General features: G+C 37.6%; 1 protein-coding gene across 1 annotated transcript in view; it reads right to left on the reverse strand.

Moving 5' to 3' along the window:
- Positions 1–3026: 3026 nt before the first annotated feature.
- BAZ1A (bromodomain adjacent to zinc finger domain 1A) overlaps positions 3027–25938 on the reverse strand; it is a 91777-nt gene continuing 68865 nt past the window's right edge. The window contains exons 17-27 of the mRNA XM_034648629.1: positions 25111–25235; positions 21556–22152; positions 19763–19926; positions 18915–19069; positions 17829–17977; positions 10738–10985; positions 10419–10645; positions 8378–8847; positions 6169–6311; positions 4460–4547; positions 3027–4017 (exon numbers count right to left, since the gene is read on the reverse strand). Coding sequence (XP_034504520.1) covers positions 3821–4017; positions 4460–4547; positions 6169–6311; positions 8378–8847; positions 10419–10645; positions 10738–10985; positions 17829–17977; positions 18915–19069; positions 19763–19926; positions 21556–22152; positions 25111–25235 — 2563 coding nt within the window. The 3' untranslated portion in view covers positions 3027–3820. The remainder of the gene's footprint in view (positions 4018–4459; positions 4548–6168; positions 6312–8377; positions 8848–10418; positions 10646–10737; positions 10986–17828; positions 17978–18914; positions 19070–19762; positions 19927–21555; positions 22153–25110; positions 25236–25938) is intronic.

The raw sequence follows: 25938 nt of genomic DNA on the forward strand, positions 1-25938 counted from the left end.
TTCCTTCTCCAAAGATGTCCATGTCCCAATCCCTGGAATCTCTATGAACATGTTACATTACATGGCAAAAGAGACTTCTAAAATGCAATTGACTCAAGGACTTTGAATGGGGAGATTTTCCTGAGTCTGGGCAGATATAATCTACTCAAATGGGTCCTTAAAATCAGAGAAAATTCCCTGGCAGTGGTTAGAGGAAGATGTGACTGTTGAAGAAAGGTACAGAGAAATGTTATGTTGGTAGATTTGAAGATGAAGGGGGCCATGAGCCAAGGAACGTGGGTGACCTCTAGAAGCTGGAAAGAGCACGGAAATGGATTCTTCCCTAGAGACTTCAGAAAGGAAAGCAGTTTTCTGAAAACTTTATTTTAGCCCCTGAGGCTTGTGTCAGTCTTCTAACCTACAGCTAATAAGCTTGCATCATCTAAGAGGCTAAATTTGTAGTAATTTGTTACAGCACGAATAGAAAACTGAAACTGTTTATTTCAGGTGTGTTTGTAGTTGCTTACTGAAGCATTTTTATCATGGCCGTTTTTTTGTTTTGTTTTTTTTTTTTTTAAGGTTTATTTATTTCAGAGACAGAAAAAATGCAGGGGAAGGGATGAGGGAGAAGCAGACTTCCCGATGAGGATGGAGTCCAACGCAGGGCTCCATGCGGGGGCTCGACCTCCTGACCAGGAAATCATGACCTGAGCAGAAACCAAGAGTCAGACACTTAATCAACTGAGCCAACCAGGCGCCCCTATCATGGACGCTTTAAAATCTTTGTCACACAATTCTAATGTGTCATCTTGGTTTTGGCATCTTTCTCTTTTTCATTCAGTTTGAGATCTTCCTCGTTCGTGGTGTAATTTTCGACTGAAACACGGGACATTTTCGTATTATAAGACTCGACTTATTTAAATATTTCTCCGCTGGCTTTCTCTGATCCCATTGGCAGGAGAAGACCGGGAGCTCCCTTGTAATTGCCAGATGCAGCAGAAATCTGTTTCCCACTCAGCCTCTTAGACACCAGAAATGGGGCTCCCATTATTGCTGGTCAGTGGTGTGAGTCTAGGGGGCTCCTGGTGTCCACTGACACTGTGGGGGAGCAGGGAAATACATCACTACTGACTGGTGGGGATGAAAGTCCAGGCTTTCTACTGGGTCTTCGCTCACACCACTCCAGTGGGAGTGTTGGGGCACCTCATTTTATCCTTATGAGGGTGGAAGTCTAGGCTCCCCACTTGATTTTTGCTGGGTGTGTGGGTAAGCCCAGTTTTTGTCTGTGGTGTTTGGCTGGAATGGAGTGGTCTAAATGCTTTGTCTTACTAGGCTTCTCCTTTGCTGGTTCATTGGCTAGGAAAAGCTTTTGTGTGGCTTTTGTTTTGTTTGTGCCATTTAGAATTTCCAGTTGCCAGCTTCTTCAGTATTGTCTGGATATATGAGCCAAAAAGGAAACCCAGGGAACTCATCACTCTTTTCTCAGATTCCAAGGTCCCCAGTCAGTCTGCCTCCTCTCCAACTTTCAGTCTTAAGTTTGCTTTATACAGAACATCCAGGGTTTTTAGTTTTATAGCAGGAGGATTAGGGAAGAGGATGCTTATTTCATTATCCCAGAAGTGGAAGTCTGCCTAAAGATCATTTTTAAAGTTTTTTTTTTCTCCTTAAAGGTTTTTGGACATTTTGGAAAATTTTTTCCCCAGTCTACATTTTCTTTTTTTTTTTTTAAAGACTTTATTTTTTTTAAGGTAATCTTTTAACATGGGGCTCAAACTCATGACGCTGAGATCAAGAGTCGTATGCTCTACCGAATGAGACAGCTAGGCACCCCTCCAGTCTACATTTTTTTAAAGATTTTATTTATTTGAGACAGAGAGAATGAGTTGGAGGAGGGGCAGAGGGAAAAGGAGCAGGAGACTCCCTGCTGAGTGGGGGGAGCCATCGGGGGGCTCGATTCCAGGACTCTGAGATCATGACCTGAGCCAAAGACAGACGTTTAACTGACTAAGCCACCCTGGTGCCCCTAAATTGCCAAGTTTTAAGACATTAAGACAGACTTTCAAACTCAGTAATTCAGTAATCAACTGGCCAGAATCTTCCTTCTTAGTATTTAGTCTAGAAGAAAAGCAAATATATAACAGTTAATTAATATTAAAAAGTGAAAAATATTAAGTAATCAGATAATTTACTATTAAAATATAATTATATTTTAGAATTCTTTCCTGAATATGTAAATACTATTAAAGTAAAATTTTTCTTTTTAAAAGATTTTAGTTATGTGACAGAGAGAGTGAGAGAGACACAAGCAGGGGGAGGGGCAGGCAGAGGCAGAGGGAGAAGCAGACTCCTTGCTGAGCAGGGAGCCTGATGTGGGGCTCCATCCCAGGACCCTGGGATCATGACCTGAGCCTAAGGCAGATGCCCAACTGACTGAGCCACCTAGGCGCCCCTAAAATAAAATTTTCTAAGAAATTTGGTTATTGGCATATGAAGTGATTACAAATTTACCAAAAGCTACAGTTTGCATATTCATGCAAAGAATCCAGAGGGTGGATCATCTCACAGCATAAAAGAAAGACATGAAAGAGGGATAACTACCCAAAGAAACATGATTAAATGAGAATGTAGTATTGTCAAGATTTAGATGTGCAAACAGAGGGATGGCTCTACTGCCTCCCAAAAAGTCCCGGAGAAGACATCTGCCTTTTGCATCCTAAAAAGGAACAGCTACTCCTATGGAACTGAAGCCCCTGTCTAGCTTCCACACGTAAGAAATAGCACTTTCTATTTTATTTAACAATTTCTGAGTGGTGTTTTTTAACCAGGTAGTCATATTCCAAACTTTCTTTCTTCCCTTTACTGAGAATCCCTGTCACAGACTGTTACTCTTCCTAATGGGAGGTATCTTACTCCTCCAAGGGTTTGGGCCGAAAAAGATGCAAATCACTGCCATAGAGACTCAGGCACAATAAAACATTAGTTCCTATGGCCAGTATGTATCACATGTAATAGTTCAATTCTGATTTGTAAAAAATCCAGATTCAGAATACTTGAAAAACATGTATCATTTTATTTGTACACTTAAAAAGTTGTACATAGAAACTTGTAATACAGTTCTATAAAACTGAAAGAACTGTCAGGGAAAAGGGGGGGTATTACCTTTTATTGATTGATCATTAAGGAAGTTAGAGAAATAAAACAAAAACACAGTAAAATGTTTAAAAAATTAAAGAACATTTTCCAGGTACAAATTTTATAAATACAAAACAAATTCACAAATTATTTTGAATGCTAAATAAATATCTAGTTAATAAACTCAGACTTAATACCTCCAGCCAGCACTGGTACAGCACTTCAAGGATATAAAATTGGATTCATTCATGTGTAGTGTTGAAAGAATGTGCTCATTAAACAATTCTTCGACATATATACTTTTCTAAACTGTCCTGTAACAGACTTATCTGTATACAGATAAATCTTCTTAACACCACTTCTAAAAAAGAAATCAATGACAAAATGAATCACAGGTGAAAAAATATTTTCAAAGATATTGGGACACATGAATGATCTCAAAATGTACAAAAACCTCTGTAAACCAGCACTGTATCCAATACATCTATCAAACTTATTAGATACTGAACAAAACTGTAGCAAAGGAAATCTTTCCTACATTCTCCTGAGTGCTTAAAATTAAAATTGAGAATATAGTGCAGGCCACACTTCAGTGCGGTCAATCAGTTGTTATTGCTTTATATATGTATGTCTGCTTTAGAGCATGATTTAATGTTCCATTTTCATGAACAATTTGTTTTCCTCAAATATATCCTTTAGAAGGACAAAATTAGATTCGTGACTTTTTTGCAGCTGGTGGCGTGCTAACTTGATCCACATTCCCAGGCGTGACATGGAGTCCAAGTTTTTGAGCCTGAATATGAAAAAATGCTTGAAGCCTAGTTCCAGCTTTTGCTTCACTTGTGTTACGAGGGTTGTACTCAAAGCAGTTCGAAAACATTAACTCAATATCATCGATAAATTCCGCTAGAAAGAAAAAACCAAATGAGATTAGAATAAAGTACATAAATTATACACACAAATTTTTTTGTTTATATGATATCTGGAAACGTCATTAAGAAAATGGAAGCCCACTTTTTTCTCTAGAAATTGAAGCCTCTGAAACAAGGTAGCAGATCCAAAGCTTAAAACTGTTTAACTACAGATGCTTTAACATTGTTCTACTGAAACTATGTGATTATGTAATTAGGAATGTTACATAATTACGCAGAACTTCTATTAAGATCAGATTCTACAAAATATCTAACTCATTCAAATCCCTATCCATCTTTCATCTACACAGACAAGCATTTTAGACCTCTTGGGATGCCATCTACACAATCACATTAATATCCATCATTTAAATCACAAGAAAAACAGCCGTTACCTCTTTAAACACAATTATCAGAAAAAAACATAAATTACTTACATGCTAATTTATATTCACATTTGTTCACTTTTTCACGAATTATATTTAAGGCAATGGGCTTTTTGATGATGTCATAATAGTCTGGGACCTGTAAAATAATTCAAATATATCTCTCCTATAGAAAATTTATCAGAGATAAGTGGTCAAATATGTGAAGGTTCTGCATATTAATCTGAATATTAATCTCTCAATACTATTATTCCATTAAAACCACTTAATATGTTTCAGTCACTATAATGTTGTAGAAGCTTGATACCATAAAAAATGACAACTTATTGTGAAAAGAAAAAGCTTATGACTTTGCTTGTGTGCTGTGTCTGTTTCTCTCCAAAGAGATACATGCATGTATCTATAAAGTTATTTAATGAGCATTATTGCATTTGTAATAAATAATAAAATGTATGTAACAAAACTTAGTTCAGCACAAAAACTACTCAGGAAAAATGAGTTAGAGTCAAATGGAGACTTAATTTTTATGGATGCTATCAATGGTAATTAATCCTTCACATTCTTGCTCTAGAAATCTCAAAGGAGAATTTGGAAGGTGTCACTTTTGCATTCAGAAATATTCACCTAACACACCTGACAAGTGAGACGCTTTATAATCTACTTGTGCCTCTCTAACACACCCACTGTTCCATTCAAACTAACCATTTCCCATATTCTCACTTCTGGGTCTTTAACTTTTCATGCCCTTTTCATGAAATGTCCTTATTCTATATCGCACTGTTGAAATTCCACCTAGCTTTAATGACCAAACAGTTCTTCCATTAAAAACTTTCACATTCCTGCTATTCTCTCCTTCTAAAATGCTCAAATCAATTTCCTTTTCTTCTCTACTTCTGGAAGTCCATTAGAAGAACTATTACAGCACTGTAACACTGTCCTATCTGCTGTAGCACATCACAGTCTGCCCCACATATACAGATAACTCCAGCACCATCTCAAATGCCTTAGTTTTAGGCCCTCTCTGTTTTCCAAGAGTACCTATCTTTCACATTAGTGTTCTCACGCAGTAGTCTCTGGACCAGCCCCATCAGCATCATTCCAGACCTAGTGAATCAAGAACTCTGGGGTGTGGGGGCCTGGGTGGCTCAGTTGGTTAAGGGTCTGCCTTCGGCTCAGGTCACGATCCCAGGGTTCTGGGACTGAGCCCTGTGACAGGCTCCCTGCTTGGTGGGAAGCCTGTGTCTTCCTTTCCCACTCCCCCCTGCTTGTGTTCCCTCTCTTGCCGTGTCTCTCTCTCTCTCTCTCTGTCAAATAAACAAACAAATAAATAAATAAATAAATAAATAAATAAATAAAATCTTAAAAAAAAAAAAAAAGAACTCTGGGGCGAGGCCCAGTTACCTGTGTTTTAACAAGCCCGCCCAGGTGAGTCTGGTGTATGCTGAAGTTTGAGAACAGCTGTTTCATATAACAGAAATACCAGTGATAGTACACAGTTGATATACTCATTACACAGAATAAACACATTGAAGCTATTTCAACCCACTGTCATCGTTCAAGAGAATCAGTCACAGGATTGGAAGGGACTGGGGAGAGAATGCGCTCTAATGCCCTTTTTTTCAGTGTGGAAACTAACTTTCCAAGTGTTTAAAAAACAAAGTATACAGTGACTAACGGGTGTTTTGACTTCCTTCAAGTTGCCATGCAGACTAAATCAGATATTATACATGAATACATTTTATCAAGTTTAATAATATTACCTGGATTTTAGAAACAAGTTTCAAAAAAGGCCAGCTGTCATCATGCCGTACCAGCTCCACAACAAGCTGTTCAAAAGCAGACAGCTCATGAACTCCTCCTTGTCGGCCTGAACTCCTTCGATTCAGAGTCATAGGAGAGGACTCTAAATAAATAGTTAATTTCAGGTGATGACAAAGCAAAATATTTGATCACTACAAGCTAAATAGGCATATAAATACAACCTAAATTCAAACAGAAAACTGACATTCTATATATATTGAAATAAATTAACTTATATTCTGAAACATGAAAATCTGGACCAAATATTCACTCTTTCTTTTGTTTTAAAAAAGAGTTTATTTTTATTATTTTTTATGATTATTAATATTTTTAAAAATGTTTTTATTTAAGTGATCTCTACACCCAAAGTGGGGGCTTGAACTCATGACCTCAAGATAAAGAGTCACATGTTCTTCTGACGGAGCGAGCCAGGCACCCCAAAGATTTTATTTTAAAGTAATCTTTACATCCAATGTGGGGCTCAAACTTACAACCCCAAGATCAAGAGTTGCATGATCCAGCAACTGAGGCAGCCAGGTGCCCCCACTATTTCCTTTTTGATCATAAAATTTCCAAATTAATTAAACATTCATTGGGAACATGTTGTAAAAACACTGTAATATAAAAGAAAATTCCTAGAACACAAAGTTTATAGATTATTTTTTAGCCCATTTTATTAAAAATAATTTTTCAACTATAATAAAAAGCAAGTAATTCTCCAAAATATCCTGAAACACATCCTTAGGAAAGCAACCTCTTCAGATCTAGCAAGTAGGCCACTTCACAAATTACCTTGCATAATAGAAATGTAATGCTCAACAACGAAATAAAAGATTATCTTAAAGGTAATATTCCTATTTATTTGAGGGGGAGAGAGAGAGAGGGAGTAAAGGAAGCAAGTAGGGGGGAGGAGCAGAGGGAGAGGGACAAGCAGACTCCATGCTGAGTGTGGAGCCCAAGGTGAGGCTCGATCTCATGACCCTGGGATCACGACCTGAGCCAAAATCAAGAGTCAGTTGCTCAATCGACTGAGCCACCCAGGTGGCCCTCTTATCTTAATTTTATATGGAGACTTTCTTAAAGCAAAATGCTTTCTCATAAAACCTAAGGTATATATAATGAAATCTGAAGTATATGAATTAGTATAAAAGGGTAGCATAGTTCATATTATGAATTCAGATGTTTAAATTCTCTTAAATGTAAATGCATACATTTCCCCCTTTGTCATTGGAACCAGGTTAGTAATTTTATACACATTGAATTTTTTTTTCCTTAGCACAGTTTTTTAGAATACAAATGTTTTAGGTATACTATGTTTCCAAATAGCTTAAAGTTCAGAATTGGAGAACAGCTAAACAGATAGATGAGGGACAGAAAAAGCTAAATTAGATCCTGGTGCCAAGTTACCTGATACAACACCCTCCTACCACCCCAACAATCTGGTGACTGCATACACGGACTAATTGTCTTCCACTCTTTCACCAATGAACTACTTAATCCTGTCATGTATTTGAATAATGCAATACAACCTACCTATAGTTTTCAAGGAACAGTATCACTTTTTATGTCTAACTTCATTTTTTGGAACTATCAAAGTTTTATTACTACTGACATTAAAGGAAAAATATAACAGAAATGAAGAAATGAATAGAGAGATTATTATTTGGATAAAGATGACTATAAACAAGTATCGGAATTAAAAAGATAGCCAGTGATCACTCCCTAGTAATAGTACGCCCCCATTCCTCCCCTGCCCCCAAATTTAGTATGTCAGATAGGAAACTTCCCAAATAGCCTAACGCAGCTTGTCTAGGTGATGATGAGTACGTGTATTTTAAAGGAGGAAAGGGTAGAAGAGAATGCAATGTGTTATAATGTGTTCTACTGGCACTGCCGAAATGTTGCCCAAATCTCTGCATTAGAAACAGCACACTGCGAATTTCTCACAATTACCCTGCTACACTACTAGAAAAATACTCATCATGTAATTTACCTTATTCCCCAAATAGCTGCCCCTTCGATGAATACTATGCTTCAGGCCGGGCTGCTCCCTAGCCACTCTGTCTTATGGCAGCCTTTAGGAGATGATGCAAAATATCTCAACACTCAACCTTCCCAAATTATTCCATTTTCTTAGGTAAGAATAACTTAAATTAGACTTCTTCATACCTGTAGATTGTCTTTTCCTTCCTCTTCTCTTGGACTCACTATCTTGGAGAGAAAGTTTTGGAGTAACATTTAGAGATCTTGACTTCTCACTTGACTTTGTGGCAATGACTCTGAAGTTAGGGAGGTTGGGACTATTTTCTGGTGTATTATTAGCACTTTTTCTGCCTCTGCGTTTTCTACGAGGACTAAGGAGTTCCACAAATACATCTGCTTGTAGTGGGCCGTAACTCTGGCGAGTAGAACGGCCGGTAATTCTTAAAGATTTCGTTTCTGTTGGAGGAGCAGATTTTATCTTTCTAAGGCTTCGACCAGTGGTTTTAGAGGAGACAGCTGTTTTGGGTGTACCCTGCTGACTCCTTGAAGTGTATCTTCCAGGATCCTGTCGTTGGCCACGGCTTGAGAAAGAAGAGCTAAGTCTCCCTCTTGTTTTAATTGGCAATCTAACTTGCGGTCGTCCTCGTTTTGGTGGGCTGCAAGTATTGTTAGAAAACATAATTACTGTACAAAGAAATGATGCATATAAGATTATTTCTATTCCCCTTGTTCTGTTATTCGGCCAATGAGTTCTACGTACATTTCTTTGGTGTCCTTATGCTACAAGAGACCAATACTTTTCATTACCATTGATGCTGCAGTAACCTACAGATTTGGTCAAAGTAGGCCCTAAACCAGTGGTTTCTGAATACCATGCTAAGAATCTCTTTGCCATCTTCTGATTCTTACTGTAAAATACAAAACGAGGTTCAACCTTTTAGTAAACTCTAACCCCCAACATGGGACTAGAACTCACGACCCTGAGATCACGAGTTACACGCTCCACTACTGAGCCAACCAGGTGCCCCGAGGCTCGATCTTTTAATTGCCTTTAAGTGGTAGACAAGGATGAAACAACCCTATTAAGCCTCTTTTTATCCGTCTCCCCACATATCTGGACTTCCAGTTTACCTAAAATATTTCCAAGAATCTTCCAAATTCTTTATCATTTTTATGTTTAACTCAAATACTGCCCTTATAATCTACAGGGACAACGGCTTCTGCTAGTTGGAGCTGGTAAAAAATAACGACTTGCTCACCATAGATGGGGTAGCTTGCTCTATCCTCCGCAGACTGGCCTTTTTGTACTTTGTCAGTTCAAAGCTGCCCTTTCTTAACATCCACTTTCCTGATTCCACATGAATGGGGTTCAAATGTTAAAAAGGTGGGGAGGTCTCAGGGACAAATAAGGGGAGAATGCTCTAGTGGTGCCACAGCAGGAATAATGCAATTAAAAGGTCAAACCTCGGGGCACCTGGCTGGCTCAGACAGTGGAGCGTGTAACTCGTGATCTCAGGGTCGTGAGTTCTAGTCCCATGTTGGGGGTTAGAGTTTACTAAAAGGTTGAACCTCGTTTTGTATTTTACAGTAAGAATCAGAAGATGGCAAAGAGATTCTTAGCATGATATTCAGAAACCACAGGTTTAGGGCCTACTTTGACTGAGGTTACCTCGGGTTACCCATTCATTAGGCCTGGGTGACACAGCTTGCAAAGCAGCAGAACACCTGGTTATATGGTAGTATAGAAGTTGTTTCTGGGTGCTAATGTGGAAGGAGTATAACAATACCATGTGCTTCCTGGCATCTCTCTCTCTCTCTCTGTAGATGCCAAGATCATCAATATTTGAGTATAACTCCTTGAGAAAGCAAGAGGGGCACTGGGAAGCTGCATTCACCTTTAGCTCATGAATATCCTTGGGAACGCTTATTTGCTGCTCTAGGAATAAAATTAAGTAAAATCAAACTTAACGGGGGTCTGAATTGGTATTCCTGTCCAAGTGTGAACTCGTATTTGACTTTATGATCTGGCTAAACTCACACAGGGACTACGCTCCCTCAGGAATAACTCTGAATGCTTACAATACTAAAGCAAGGATAACTTCAGGCCACTATATTACACACCAGTTTTTAAAACTTTATGGGTCCCAATCATCCCGTTGGTATCTGAGTGGTCGAAGGCCGCCCGGTTGCGACGCCAGCTCTCATTCTACTGCACGTTAGGACTCACCTGACGTCCTCCTCTTCTTGGGAGTCATCTGCATCTTGTTCGAGCTCATACTCCTCCTCCTCGCTTTGACCCTCTTCATCGTCCTCATCAACGTCATCATCCTCACCTTCCATACTGTCTTCCACGTCTTCATCACTTTCCAAGGATGGTCTTTGTCTAGAAGAGAGTCTTCTAGAACGCTGCTTTGGCCGACACTCTGGACAAAACCAATCTCCCTCAGGCACAGTCTGACAAATCACAGAAATGATCATTAATCATCGGTCACGCAAAACCTTGATCGCTCAATTCAAATCTAAGATGTACAAGAGGGAAAAACTACCTTGAGCTTTGGTCGAACACAGTAGGTATGATGACCCCGATCACAGCCATCACAAAGTACCATGTTTTCAGCATCGCCCTTCTTTCGGCATATCTTGCAACGAGCATTCAGTATAGATTTAGACCATATCACACTACGGTCCAAGGTGGAGAGGTGAAGAAAGACTTGGGATAGACTAGCAGAAGCAAGGAGAGACTCTCTCCAACGGTCCAGGACTGTTTTGTAAGAACGCCCACTGTCACTGGCATCTTAAATGAAAAGGTAAAGTGATTTAAGTTTCTAGGCAACCCTTAAGTATCTCCTAGAACTATTTTTTTTTTTTTTGTATTTTAAACGGGTTAGATTTTAAAGTTCTTCTAAAACTTAACAAAAAGATCGTGTTGATATTAAAAACAAAAACCTCATGTTAAAGAAGGTATTTGCTGAGCCACATCTTGTCTGTGACATAAGGAATTCCTTAAATCCGGAAATCAAAAGCTTTCAGATTCCAATAGTTAAAAAGAGAAAAATAACTTAGGCAATGTGTTCTCAATCTAGTCTTTCTTATCAGTTCTTGACCTGACTTAGAGAACGAGCTAAATAATTATTACAAGTCAGTTACTATCCATTTGAATCAATACCTTGCTTCCTCTTTTCGGATAAAAGACGGACTGCTAAGTTAAATATCAATCATATATGAGGTTTCTTTCGGGGCTGATGAAAATTTTCTGAAATTAGATCGTGGTGAATGGCTGTACAACCGTGACTATACTAAAACCCACTGAATTATACACTTTTTAAAAAGATGAATTTTATGAATGTGAATCATATCTCAATAAAGCTATTAAAATATCAATTTTGTAGAAATGCCAACTGTTGTCTTCTATCTCTAAGAAAATATTTTTTAAATGAGGTAAATTAAAAAATGCTAATACCCCACACTTCCCACAAGAACTTTCAGCACCAATATTTACATAGGAACATTTGAAACTTTTTTTTCATTAATAATGTCATTCTCTTGTCTTCTGGACTAAAAAATTCATTAAGAGTCATCTGATTAGATGGCACTAACTAGCCAGTCTATCATTTTACATTGGCATGTGATTTCTCTCTTTAATTAATCTTCAATTATTACTACCACTTTAATTTTCCTGACATTATACTTAATTATGAAGGGACTACTATATAATGTCAAAATTCTACAAGTTATATAAGACTCCATATACAGTTTGTTTCTCTTATGACAAATTTCCTACTATTATCCTCAAAAAAAGTCCTCTTGGGCAGTGGCATAATGGTTAAGGGAATGCAGGCTCTGGAGTCAGTCAGCCTTGAGGTAAGTACTAGCTCCCCAATGTGAGCTGGGTCAAGTGACTTAACTCCTCTGTGCCTCAGGTCCCCCAGCAGTAACATGTGGATAGTATCCACCTCTGAGGGCTGTTGGGAAGATTAAGTGGCATAATATACATAAGACAAGTAAAATGCCTGTCATGGAGTGAATAATGTTACTGTTACCATTATTCCTGCATTATACTGTTCCTCCTGTGTGCAACAATTTAGAAGATACAAAACAAGTCTCTTCTATGGTCCCTACACCTTTGAGAAATTTTTTATATAGCTGGGAGAGTGAAGATATACACAGGAGTTGAAGTCATAAAAGAGTAGACCTGCTGAACACTAATAAGTTTTGAGCTTCTGTTTGTTGGGCAGGATAAGAGAGACCGGATATGAAATCTAGGGCTCAACCAATGTGTTGAATACTTTCTGAAAAGCTAGAACTCCAATAGGCTCAGGCATCAGGGTGGACAAAGGTACCATGAAAAAAGAAAGAAGTAGCCAGGAAATGTGCTTATCTGCACCTTTAAGTTGGGTGGAGAGGGAAAATAAGTCTACCCTGAGAACATATAACTACAAGCAATGTGTTAAACAGTTTAAAACCTGAAAAAACGTGATTTTTAAAGTGGTTCAGGTTGGTAGTGACCTCAGGTGAATGACAGAAACGAGTACAAATCTTTGCAGATTCTCTGAAGAAATTTCCATAGATCAAGTTCTGAGGAATGAGAGTTAATAGTCAAAACCCAGAACGCACATGTGAAAATAAAACACTCCAGGCAAGAGCCAGCAGCATCTGACCCATAAAGACTTGAGAGATTAGAATTAGACACAGAATATAAAATAACTATTTTAATAAATTTTAAGAAATAAATGTTTGAAAATACAAGTAACCATGCAGTTTGAAAAAGCCTAAGAACCTCCAAAAATAATTGAGTGATAACTCAATGGGAGAGGGAAAAAATGAATGGATCAAATGGCTGTTCAGGCAAAGCTAAAGAGAAATATTAGCAAAGTAGGAAATAAATGCAATAATACAGCCCATTTGATTTATTTCCACCCTCTCATTTTGGGTTTTCTTTTTCTTTTCTTTTCTTTTCTTTTTTTTTTTTTAAGATTTTATTTATTTATTTGACAGAGAGAGAGAGACAGCCAGCGAGAGAGGGAACACAGGCAGGGGGAGTGGGAGAGGAAGAAGCAGGCTCCCAGCAGAGGCGCCTGATGTGGGGCTTGATCCCAGGACCCCAGGATCACGCCCTGAGCCGAAGGCAGACACTTAACGACTGAGCCACCCAGGCGCCCCTCATTTTGGGTTCTCTATTTACCATGGTTTTTTGATATGACGCTTCATGAAAAGTTCTGGCCTGAGGAGGATCTCTATGGAAGGAGGCAACAAAAACTGCTGGTTCAAAGATCTTGAAGAGATTTTTCTGGATAACTCAGAGGACATTCTTATTACTAAGTGGAAGAAATAAGGCTGCATACAGGCCAATGTGGAAAAGTGGAGGAAAAAGACAAAATTGTGAAGAGCCTTTGGAACCTTGAAAGTCAGTTTGAATGATTTTTAACTCAGAAGTTGGTGAAACATTATAGGTTTTGATCAAAGAGGGTGCTTTAAGAAAATTAAATCAATGGTAGCTTAAGGTCCAGTTTTTAGTCCATTACTTTTAAATGGATGTTGACATTTTCACATTTTATATAGTACCTAAATAAGGATAAAAAACAATGTATACAATTGATTCCATTTTTCTGTTAATTGTCTTGCTGCTTCTCCAGATTATAAAACTCTCAAGGGCAGAAATGTCTTGCTTCTCTTTTATCTTCCACCATGCTAGCACAAATAAATTCCTCAAGAAGTTGGGGTTAGGATTTTACTAATATGAAATAAAGGTAGAGTCACTATGACCAAATACCACCCTGGGAGATCTCATACGGTTAACTGCCGCTACACAGTAATCCATGTGATCATGCTATGTAAGTTTTTCTCGGAGATAAAACAACACAAAAACTCCCACCCTATAACTCTTCCTATGCTAGTAAAAAAAAAAGAGAGAAAAAAAAAAGCTGTAAATAAATACTGTATGCAAAGTAAGTAAACATACCTTCCATCACCGTTCATCTTTTTCACTAATAACTTAAGTATACTAAGATTCACAGTGTCAACTTTTTATATACCAATATTTAAATGTTTCATTAGCTGAGGTAGGCAATGTAGAAGAAAAATGCTAGGAAGATGATACTGTTTTATAAGCTTGTCCCCAACCTCATTCCTTTCCAAAAAAAATTAAATTCAAGGTTTTCTGTCAAAAGCTGAATATTCAAACCAGTACCCAGCAACACAGAAAGTAAAATCATAATTCTTTAAAAAGAAAAAATTTTTTAAAAAGTTAAAAATTTACCATCTCTCACACTAGACTGATCTTCCTCTCTCTCTCTCTCTCGTCCTTTTTTTTATCTCCCCTTTGATCTTTATTAATTTCTGTGTTACCTAATTTCAAATTGATAAAGTTAGTTTAAGGATTTTTTTCATAGCTTAAGGGTGTAACCATAAGCATGACTTTATAAATGATGAAATTACCAACCTAAACAAACAATTCTCACATATCTTACCTAAAATTATTCAAATATGAATATCTTCCTCAAGTTAAAGAAAGCCTAGTTTTATTAATGTGATTAACTGCTAGAATAAAAGGGACATCCTAAGGAATGTGGAACAGAAGAATTTTTATTTCTTACTTGCTTCCTCAAGAAACTGAAGTAATCTCTGAAGCTAAACTGGGAAAATTCCTACCACAGTTAATTTGCTATGCTGAAAAATAATCAGAAGAATAGAGAATTTTAATATATATCCTATCTCAAACATTCATAAAGCGGAATCCCCATTTCTCTCCCAGATTAAGGATATTCTTGATTACCTTGCTCTAAATATTTAGATTATCTTAAAACCCCTTAGGCACCTCTATCTCTTGTTGTCCCATTCAAAACAGATCCTCCAAAGGCTTAAACATAATATAAAAAGGTACAGACACCAATTATTAACTTTTTATGGGACAACAGTGGTAGATGGTAAGATCCGTATTATAAATGATCAACACCTAAACTTTGATCAACATTTACCACCAAAGTAAGTTGAACTTTTCTTATTTCACCTTTTTTTAAGTCCTCAAATCCAAATTGTTCCTTCTATATCCCTTAGGATGAAATGCATGTTCCAAAACTGCTGTATACAAACCAGCATAAAGAACACTACAGCTCTCAGATAACTGACTAGATGTAAGTTGTAACATCTCCCAGCGTTAACTTTCCCCCTTTGTTTAAATATTCAATAAGATGTACTGATGAAATATGGACACACTAAACAATTTGATTTTTTCCCCTTGAATTTATAAACAACTTTAATTGATGTCAGTTTCAGAAATGGAAAAAAACAGCAGAATTGCATTTTATCTCTTTTGGAATCACAGAATTAATGAGTTGTAGTGAAATATTTATAAGGCCTACATCATTTACAAATAACTTTAAATTGAAATTTTAATTTTAGTAATTACCATGTGGTTGTAAGAAATAATAGAGAGGGATCCCTTGTATATGTAATTCAATTTAGACACAGAAAATACGTATTTTTAAAGATTTTATTTATTTGAGAGAAAGAGACAGAGATAGCGACAGAGATAGAGACAGCATGAGTGGGGAGGAGAGGGAGAAGCAGACTCCCCGCTGAGCAGGAAGCCTGACCCAGGCCTCTATCCCAGGACCCCAGGATCATGACCTGAGCCCAAGGTAGATAGACACTTAACCAACTGAGGCACCCAGGTGCCCCAAGACGCAGAAAATATTAAGAGATATTGAAGACTGGGAAATAAGAGTGATATAGGAAATACAAACTAATATTTTTGTGAACTATGACCATACATATTTATTTCTACAACTGCTACTTTCCAATCTGAAAAGTGAGTCATTGAGCTCATGGTGGAATTATCAATTTATAAAAATATGAATAGGCTTATAAGAACAATGAGATACTGGCCATAAACTCTTCAATTTCAAAACAGACATTTTACAAATATATTCACATTCTTTTTTCTTAAAAGATTTTATTTATTTGACAGACAGAGAGACAGCCAGTCAGAGAGGGAACACAAGCAGGGAGAGTGGGAGAGGAAGAAGCAGGCTTCCAGTGGAGGAGCCTGATGTGGGGCTCGATCCCAGAACGCTGGGATCACGCCCTGAGCTGAAGGCAGACGCTAAAAGACTGAGCCACCCAGGCGCCCCCAAAATATATTCACATTCTGATAGCACCATATATTTATGGAAGCTTTGTTCTTATTACTCAAACAAGGTAATATTAAAATAATTTAAAAAGGACTTTAGTTTATTCAAGTTGCTCTCAATATGAGACCAAAAAGATATGGTTTTATTTATTTTTAAAGATTTGTGAGTGAGCAAGCGAGAGAGAGAGAGCATGAGTCGGGGGGGAGGGCAGAGGAAGAGGGAGAAGCAGACTCTGTGCTGAGTGGGGAGCCCAATGAGGGCTGGATCCCGGGACTCTGGGATCATGACCTGAGCTGAAGGCAGATGCTTAACCCACTAAGCCACCCAGGTGCCCCAAGATATGGTTTTTAAAAACTGTTTCTTCTAGCACCCCAGTACTGAGATACAAACTAACTTGAATATGATGCATTATTAATTAACATATCAGAAAGAGCACAGGGGAGTAGAGGCAGTTATGGTACGAAAATTGATTTGGGGGGCGCCTGGGTGGCACAGCGGTTGGGCGTCTGCCTTCGGCTCAGGGCGTGATCCCGGCGTTATGGGATCGAGCCCCACGTCAGGCTCCTCCGCTATGAGCCTGCTTCTTCCTCTCCCACTCCCCCTGCTTGTGTTCCCTCTCTCGCTGGCTGTCTCTGTCTCTGTCGAATAAATAAAGTCTTTAAAAAAAAAAAAAGAAAATTGATTTGGAACTTGAAACATATTGTCCTAAAGACATAGTGTTTACGTTCCTAGATTAGTCCCTAAAAACATATTAATTTCATAAATTGCTAAAACACAATCCAGACAGTATTACTTCTATCATCCTACCATAAATTATAGGGCATTTCCTCATTTATGTACCCTTTAACACTTGGTATTTCTGACTTAGTGCTTCTTACCCAGTGCTCAGATTAGTTATCCAATTATTATTATTTAAAGATTTATTTATCCATTTTAGAGAGAGCATGAGTGGAGGGAGAGGGAGAGACGGAATCCTCAAGCAGACTCTCGGCTGAGCACGCAGCCTAAAGCAGGGCTTGATCCCATGACCCTGACTGAGATCATGACCTAAGTTGAAATAAAGTCGGCTGCTCAACCAACTGAGCCACCCAGGGACCCCAGTGACCCACATTATTAAACCATATCCCTAATGGTGGACACTTAAGTAGCTTCTTTGGGGCTCTGTTTTAGATACATAAAAAATTTAGATTTACATATACAATTTTTGATTATGCAGTATCTGGCTAGTCACAGGTTTTGGTAATCTTTCTTTTGATGAAACACCAAAGAAAAGATTGACAGAAATAGTTAAAAAGACAGTCATTAAGATGAATATTTAGAATAAAAAGTACTTAAGTACTATTTAAAAAAAAATCTCACCTGAAAGAACCCGTTTTGAAATGAAAATACAATCTCAAGTTTTTCAAATTGGCCAATTTTATTGTGTCAGCCCATAAATTTCGATTAAAGGGCAATTTCAGAATCATTTAAAATATAACTAGTATTTAGAAGTAAGAACTGGTACTTACCAAGTGGAGCTTTGAGAAAACGCCGCTCAATGCCCTGCTCTATCTGAAAAAGTGCCATTGCCAAATAATGAACCACATTGCTCACTGATTGTGGGGTACTTGCATTAGTTGAGACAGTACTTGGAGTTTCTGTTTTTATGCCCAAAAGTCTACAATGAAAACATGGAAGAGTTTATGGTACTTAAAACACACTGTTAGGTAAAACTTGAGTGCATTCCTCCAAATGCTTACTTACACCCGTGTAAGGAATAGTTTCCTCAATCTCACAGGAGATCACATAAGCCAGTAGGAAAGGGAGGTAAATACATGAATCAAGAGCTAAACTAAATACCAAATCATGTAAGGAGGTCAGAAGGGCAACTATCTGGAGGGAAAGTGGATAAGACAAGGCTTAGGGAAAAGATTCTAGGCAGATGACCTAGTGATGGGCCTTAACGGTAAGTATCCCAGGCAGCTTACCTATCTCTTTTTCTCTTGCTTCAACTTTTACTGGCTGGGACACTGATAGCTGCCTCCTACGTAGTTCCTTAGCCTCCAGTCTTATTCCCTTTGCAATAAATCTCCATACTGCTGCTAAAATGAGCATTTAAATGCACAAACCTATTCGCTCAAAGCCTTCAGTACTACGTCTTCCCTCCCAGTATTGCATCTTCCTTTCCTTCTAGATAATAAACTCCTTAAGGGGAGTTACCCAAACATAACTCTGAAAGTCAAAGTATCTATCTATAGATATACAGATATACATTCTGATTAATAATTCAAATAATACTTAAGCCTACCACAATTTACTAAGTTATCCTACAGAAAAAGAAAAATGGATAGTATAAAGTTACTTTAAAACCTTAAGTTCAAAGACTTTTTTTTTTAAACTTGAGAATTATCATCATCCTAATCAGCTGCCTTTTGGCTGCACTAGCATAAAGTAGATTAAAAGAGAGCCTGAGGTTGAGGAAAATGATCATTTCAGTGGTTACAAGTATTAAAAGTCCTCATGATAAGATTTTAAAAAGAAACATTGACTAAAAAGAACCATACAATGGAAATGGCAAGGAAGAGTGAGTTATTTTCGAAAACTCCTTTTTGTACCTGTCTTTGCCCACGACCTTTGCTTGCTCATCGATGTCCGTCTGTTCTACATCTCCATTCACAGTCTTCATGATCCCATTCTCCTTGTTTTCCTCGCTTAACAGCTCATACCGTCCACTCTCTAATGCTGATCTCCAGATGTGTCGATCTGTAACCTGTAACAAAACCCAAATTCACCAACCTGGAAAAGTGGCATATGTTGTTCCTAAGAAGTATGAGATTCAATGTACATATGAAAAATTCATGAATATTCTAGAACAGATTGTGAATCAAAAAGGGATCTAAAAACAAGGTTACTAAGTGGCCAAAATGAAATTCATATCATTCATAGATGGAAGCTTTAGTACCTCACTCTTATATAGGGAAATCATAAACAGTTCTAAGATTGGTCACCTGAGAGTAGCAAAAAAAGTGACAGATGATAGCAAAGGAATGAACAGAACACACATATCAAGCATGAATTACTTACAGATTTTAAAAAGGTAACAAAGAAACCAATAAACAAACCAGACTCAGCAGAGCAGGCAGGAGCTAGTCAAGGAAGAAGAAAATATCCTTACACATTTTAATATCTCGGATGAAAATACCATAACACAGATATTTAAAAAATACTAAAAATTAGTATTAAAAAGAATTACGTTCATTAAATTCTGTTTAAGAAAGCAAATAGCCATACAGTATATTTAAGAAAGTTCTCTATCCATATATAAATATTTTGATACAGGGGAACAAACTTAGTTTTCATAAAAAATATACCACTCCCATGTATTTATTCAAAACACACATGCCTTGCCTATACCAAATAAATTAACAAATATGATAAACTAAAAAGGGGAACAGGTACAAACCTTGATTGCTCCTAATGTTCCTTGGTAGATTCTGTCTTCAATATCCAAAAGAAAATCTCTAAGCCTCAATTCAAGCTGTCTTTCTGCAGACATCTGAGCTGAATCACACGCAGTGGAAGATCTTCCCCGACTGTATGTAGGTTTGCTATCAGTTTGAGGTTTGTCTGAAATAGTCATCAATACCTTTACTATGATTTTCTTACTAAAAAATATAATTTCCCCAATGTGATGGTTACGATCATGAGATAATTGATATAAAACCACTTAGTAAATCCTCAAGTGAAAAAAACAGGGGGGTGGAAATGTTTGCACATCAGGTATCTGAAAAGGAACTTGTGTCTGGAATATCTGAAGAACTCTTACAACTCAATAAAAAGATATTCCAATAAGACAAATGGGCAATGAATGGATATGAATAGACTTTTCTTTAAGGAAGACATAAAAATAGCAATAAGACCATGAAAAGATGCTCAACATTATTAGTCATTAGGGAAATTCACATCAAAACCACAATAAAGTACCACTTCATACCTCTAAAAGGGCTAGACTCTAAAAGTCAGACAGTAACAAGTGTTGCCAAGGACGTGGAAAATTTTTAACACTCATACACTATTGGCAGGAATACAGAATGGTGCAGCTGCTTTGGAAAACAGTATGACAGTTCCTCAAATGATTACACAAAATTATCACATGACCCAATAATTTCACTTTTAGGTATATACCCAAGAGAAATGAAAACTTATGTTGAGACAAAAACCTGTATACAAATGTTTACAGCAGCATTATTCATAACTGCCAAAATATGGAAACAACAGAAACATCCACCAACTAACATATGGTTAAATAAAATGTGTTATCTATCTATCCATATAACGGAACATCTTTTGGTTATAAAAAGGGTATGAAGTACTGACATGTGCTATTTACTTGGACGCACCTTGAAAACATTATGCTAAGTGTAAGCCAGTCACAAAAGACCATATATTATATGATGACATTCATATAGAATGTTCAGACAAGGAAATTGACAGAGACAGAAAACAAATTTGGGCTTTGTTTCTGAGGTGATAAAAACGTTCTACAATTGACTGTGTGATGGCTGCACATTTGTGAATATAATGGAAACCACTGAATTGTACACTTCAAATGAGTGAATTGTATGGTGTATGAACTAAATCCCAATAAACCTGTTAAATAAAGAATTGTGATCTACAGTTTTTAATCCTGAAGACAACTAAAGTAGTAGTGACAATACGCCCCTAAATTTAAGAGTTCTTTACCTAGAGAATATCACTTAGTAATAACGAAAACTTATACCCCAAAACGCCTCCCTGCTTTCTCTGATCTGTTATCAATGAACCAGGCCTCATATAGGAGATGTTGCCATGTGATCTGCCCTTGCTGCCCATCTCCAACGAAGTGATCACTAAGGGAACCTGTCCCTGGACCCTTAGTCAAAACCCTTAGTGACTGAACGCTCACTATCATGTCGAATGTCTAAAACTACCATTAACCTTAGTGCCCTGGGTATCGGGTCTACTGATCAGGGAATGAGATCAGGAAGAGCACGGAGCTTCGCACACTGTCATTCCTCACGATCCAAACGGAGCCCAGTGAAATCTAGAGAACCTTGTTTCTCTAACTGGTAAACATTCTCTAACTTGCAAACCGAGAGCACGGTCCAAATGAAAGAGAAGGTGTTTTAAATACAGGTGTAATAGTTTGACAAATGTTTAAACCTGAACCAGAGACTATGGGAAGAGAAAAAGAAACAGTTTTCAGTGAAAATTTACCTGAAAAATGAAATTTCTCTTCAGAAAAACGGGCAAGCTGTGCACATATTCTGCTCTTCTCTTGCAACAAAGTTTCTTTTAAGGCACTTTCTCTATGTCCTCTAGAATTAAGAGCTTCGATAAGCTGGTCCAGCTGCTCACAAGAGCTGTAAAAGCACCACCGATTTGGCCTACGCACTGGTTTTGGAAGCTGCACAGAAGCGTCACATGGACCTTGGTCGATGTTGGAGGTAGATTCAGACATCAAAGGCTCTCCAGTTTTAGTGGATACCTGAGGCTCTTGAGACTGTACACTATTCTGAAATGACGAAGGTCTAGGCAACAGCATGTCTTCAGTGAGACCGGAATAATCCTCTTCAATAAATAATCCAGGAATAGAAGGGAAAATCCAGTATCGCCTATACATGCGGTCTCGGCCCAAGGGAAAGATATTGGTACACGCTATGGCACTTTGGATTTTTTCCAAGAGCTCTTTCTCTTTCCGTTGATGTTCCTGTTTTAAAGCTTCTTCCTCATCAGCAGTAAGAGGCTCTCTTGTTACACAGTTGACCTCTTCTTGTCTTGTAAATTCTTTAAAGCCATTTTGTCCCCTTTTCCCTGTAGTTTAAACATTTGATCATCACCATCATGTTTTACATTTTCATCAGAAAAATACAGAGCTATCCCAAGTTACTATGTATTATGGACCAAACTGAATGCCCCCCACATTCATAGGCTGAAATCCTAAACCCCAATTTGACATATTTGGAGACAGGGGCCTTAAGGAAGTAATTGAGGTTAAATGAGTTCAAAGAGTAATTCAGGACCGGTGTCCTTTTAAGAAGAGAAAGAGACTAGGGTGCTTACTCTCTTCACTTGTGGGCATAGAGGAAAGGTGGTGTGTGAGGACACAGCGAGAAGGTGCTACAGCAACCTGAGAGTGGCCTCACCAGAAACCAATTCTGCTGGTACCTTGATCTTGGACTTCCAGCCTCCAGAACTGTGAGAAAATATGTTTCTGTTGTTTAAGGCCCCCAGTCTGCGGTATTTTATTACGGCAGCCTGAACAGACTAATACACTGTGCTGATAAGAAACCGGTGCACTTAAATACAAGGGACACACAAAAAACTGCAATCGCCATACTGGAGAGTGAGGCAGAGTCCGTTATTCTGCCACACACATTCAGTCCTTTCTGAGGCAGGAGTCGGCAAGCTAACTTTTATAAAGGGCTAACTAGTTAAGTATTTTTAGGCTTTGTGGGCCATATGGTTTCTGTCACAGCTGCTCAACTGTGCCATTGTAGCATGAAAGTGGCCACAGAAAGTATGTAAATGAACGAGCATGACTGGGTTCAATTAAAACTATGGTCACTGAAATCTGAGTTTCATATAATTTTCATATTACAAAATATTCTTTTTCTTCCAACTATTAAAAAATGTAAAAATGTAAAAACCAGTTTATCTGGATTATATGAAAACAGGCAGGGTAGATTTGGCCAATGGGCTGTAGTTTACTAATCACTGATTCAAGGTAACAGAACCCCTAATGCTTAGTTGGGTACCTAGCAACTCAAAAGAAAGACATTTCCCACCAGGAAATGTTTCCCCAGGAGGTACGGCTACATGAGAAACTTCTGATCAAAGAGATGGGAATAGAAGCATTATATGTAACCTCTGGGTTGTACCTCTTTCATTTTCCTTCTTTCAACTAGCCAGAATGGAGCCATGGGGATAAATCATTTTGGAATATGAGGATGGCAGCAAAACCCTAAAGATGACAGTACAAACAAGGCAGAAAGAGCCTGGATTCCTGGTGACCTGCCTGGGCTTTTATGATGTGTTGAAGAATTAAACTTTTCCCGTTTCAATCACTGACAGATTGCTTAGAATGCTGGGGAGTTATTTCTTCTATTTCTTTTGCTTGAAAGGGTCTGTATAAGATTAGAATTATCTGCTGCTTTAAAATTTGGGAAAATTCACCTATAAAGCTGTCTAGGACTAAATAAAGTTTTCATTGTAGGAAGATTTTTTTTTTTTTTTAAATTCTGGAAGGGGGGCAGAGCAGGGGTCGGACAGAGGAAGAAGGGGAGAGAGAATCTTAAGCAGGCTCCATGCCTAGTGCAGAGCCCAACATAGGGCTTGATCTGACAACCCTGAGATCATGACCTGAGCCAAAACCAAGAGTCGGACACTTAGCCAACTAAACCATCCAGGCGCCCCTGTAGAAAGATTTTTAACACTGATTCAAGATCTAATGGTTTAGGACTATTCACATTTTAAATTTTCTTGTGAATCCATTTTTATAATGTGTATTTCTCTAGGATTTTGCTTATTTTTGCCTATACTTTCAAAGTAATTTCCATAAAACTGTATATGCTATCCCCATACCTTTAAATTTCTACTTTATCTGTAGTTATGTTGCTTCCCTTTTGAGTCTTAACCTTACTGTGACTCCCCACCCCCTGCCCCCAAATTGATTTCAGAAGAAGGATTTGTCTAGTTTGTAACTTTTTCAAAGAATAAACTTTTGGCTTTGCTGCTCCCTTCTATTACTTTCTATTAATTTCTACTTGCATCTATTGTTTCCTTTTATCTGGAGGGATTATTCTGTTTTCTACCTCTAACTTCTTAAATGAATACCTAGCTCAATTTGCCTTTCTTCCTTCCTAATATGTATTAAAACTAGAAATTTTCCTCTAAGTAGAGGGACTGTATCCAACAAGTGTTAATGTACAATACTGATTAGTTTTTTCAGTATAGATTAATTTTAAATATTTTCTAGTTTCCATTTATGGTTTCTACTTTGACCTATTACTTAGAAGTATGTCTTAAAACTAATCAAATGAGGCCTTTTGGTTTGGATTTCTAAATCAATTGCATTATAATCAGAAAATGTAGCCTCCATGATACAGATCTTCTGTCTACTTATAACTATTTAGCAAATAATGTAGAAAAAAAAGATACCATTGAAATTACAGGCACAGAATAACGTTAAAAATCTCCTTCAATAGTTGTCAATGAAGATGGTTAAAGATCCTCAGAAGTAATTTCTATCGACAACTTTCAAAACATATATTCCCTTTGATCCAGCAATTCATGAAATTGTTCCAAGGTAGTTGACTTCCATTCTCAGCCATATGGTACCAATTATAAGGATTACTGACCTTTGTATTTCTAGCGTCTAAAAGGCACTTAATGCATGTTGAGTATGCTATAGAATAAAAATTTGTATTTGGCCTAAAATGAAATAGTAAACACAAAAACTCAACAGAACTCGCTAACCAAAAGCTGAAGTTATGAGAACCTGACCTATTAAAACAGTATGAACACTGTCACTCCTCCCTCAAGTATAACCGACATGAGAATAAAGACTGAATGTAATTTCTAACAGCATTTTTTAACAAAATGGTCGCCATTTAAAAAACTTACCACAACTATGATTTGGGCATTTAAAAAACAAACACACCTTGCAATCACAAATGAAGTAACCTAATACATATTTCAGAATAGCTAAATTATAAAGTGCCTCATTAATTAAAACCAAGAAGGCACGCCCTTAAGAAATTTCTGTATTACCCTTTCTGCCTCTTTTATGTGGTCCTGGGTCATCTTCGTCTTCAGTGACTGTATCTTGATCAAGTTCCTTCTGCTCTATTTCTTTGCTCTCAGTGCTAGTATCAAAATCTTCCCTTTCTTCCTCCCTTAAGGAGAAAAAACGAGATTATTTTCATTAATGAATATATAATTCCATTCGTGAGATATTTATTGCCTGCCTATGAAGTGCTAGCCATTATGTTCAGGAAGTAGTGGACAAGATGACAGAGAGTTTATATTCTCGCAGAGAAAACAGGTAATAACACGATTATAAAATTAAAGTACGTGGTAACCATTAAAAAATGAGAAGTTCAAGTTGCTATGAAAGCATTTCAAGGAGAACCAAATCTAGTCTCAAGGATCAAGAAAACCTTGCTTGAAGAAGTGACATTTAAACTGTGAGACTAGGGAGACTGAGGAGAGGCAAAGTGGCAGGTGAGAAGAAATCTCCATTTCTAGAAGAGGAGGTAACATGTGCAAAGGCTCTGAGCCTTTGAGAAAAGGAAGGAACTTATCATTTTGAGAAAAATATAAAACAAAAAGAAGTAATCCAAGATATGGATGAGAAAAAGGCAGGGTTAGATCCTACTGGGCTTTATAGGGCATGATTCAAAAAGCAATGGGAAAAAAAAATAGAAGAGTTTAGAAAAGGGAAATGATAGGATTAGAAAGCACTTTGGTTGCTATGTGGAAAATGATCTGGGAGAGAAAGTAGATGAAGGGAGACAAGAGGCCACTGTAACAGTCCAGGTAGCTGGCTGGGAGGTGATGGTTGGCTCAGAGTAGAAAGTAGACAAATGGTGGAGGAGA

This window comes from Ailuropoda melanoleuca, chromosome 20 (genome assembly GCF_002007445.2).
Source record: "Ailuropoda melanoleuca isolate Jingjing chromosome 20, ASM200744v2, whole genome shotgun sequence".
NCBI lineage: Eukaryota > Metazoa > Chordata > Mammalia > Carnivora > Ursidae > Ailuropoda > Ailuropoda melanoleuca.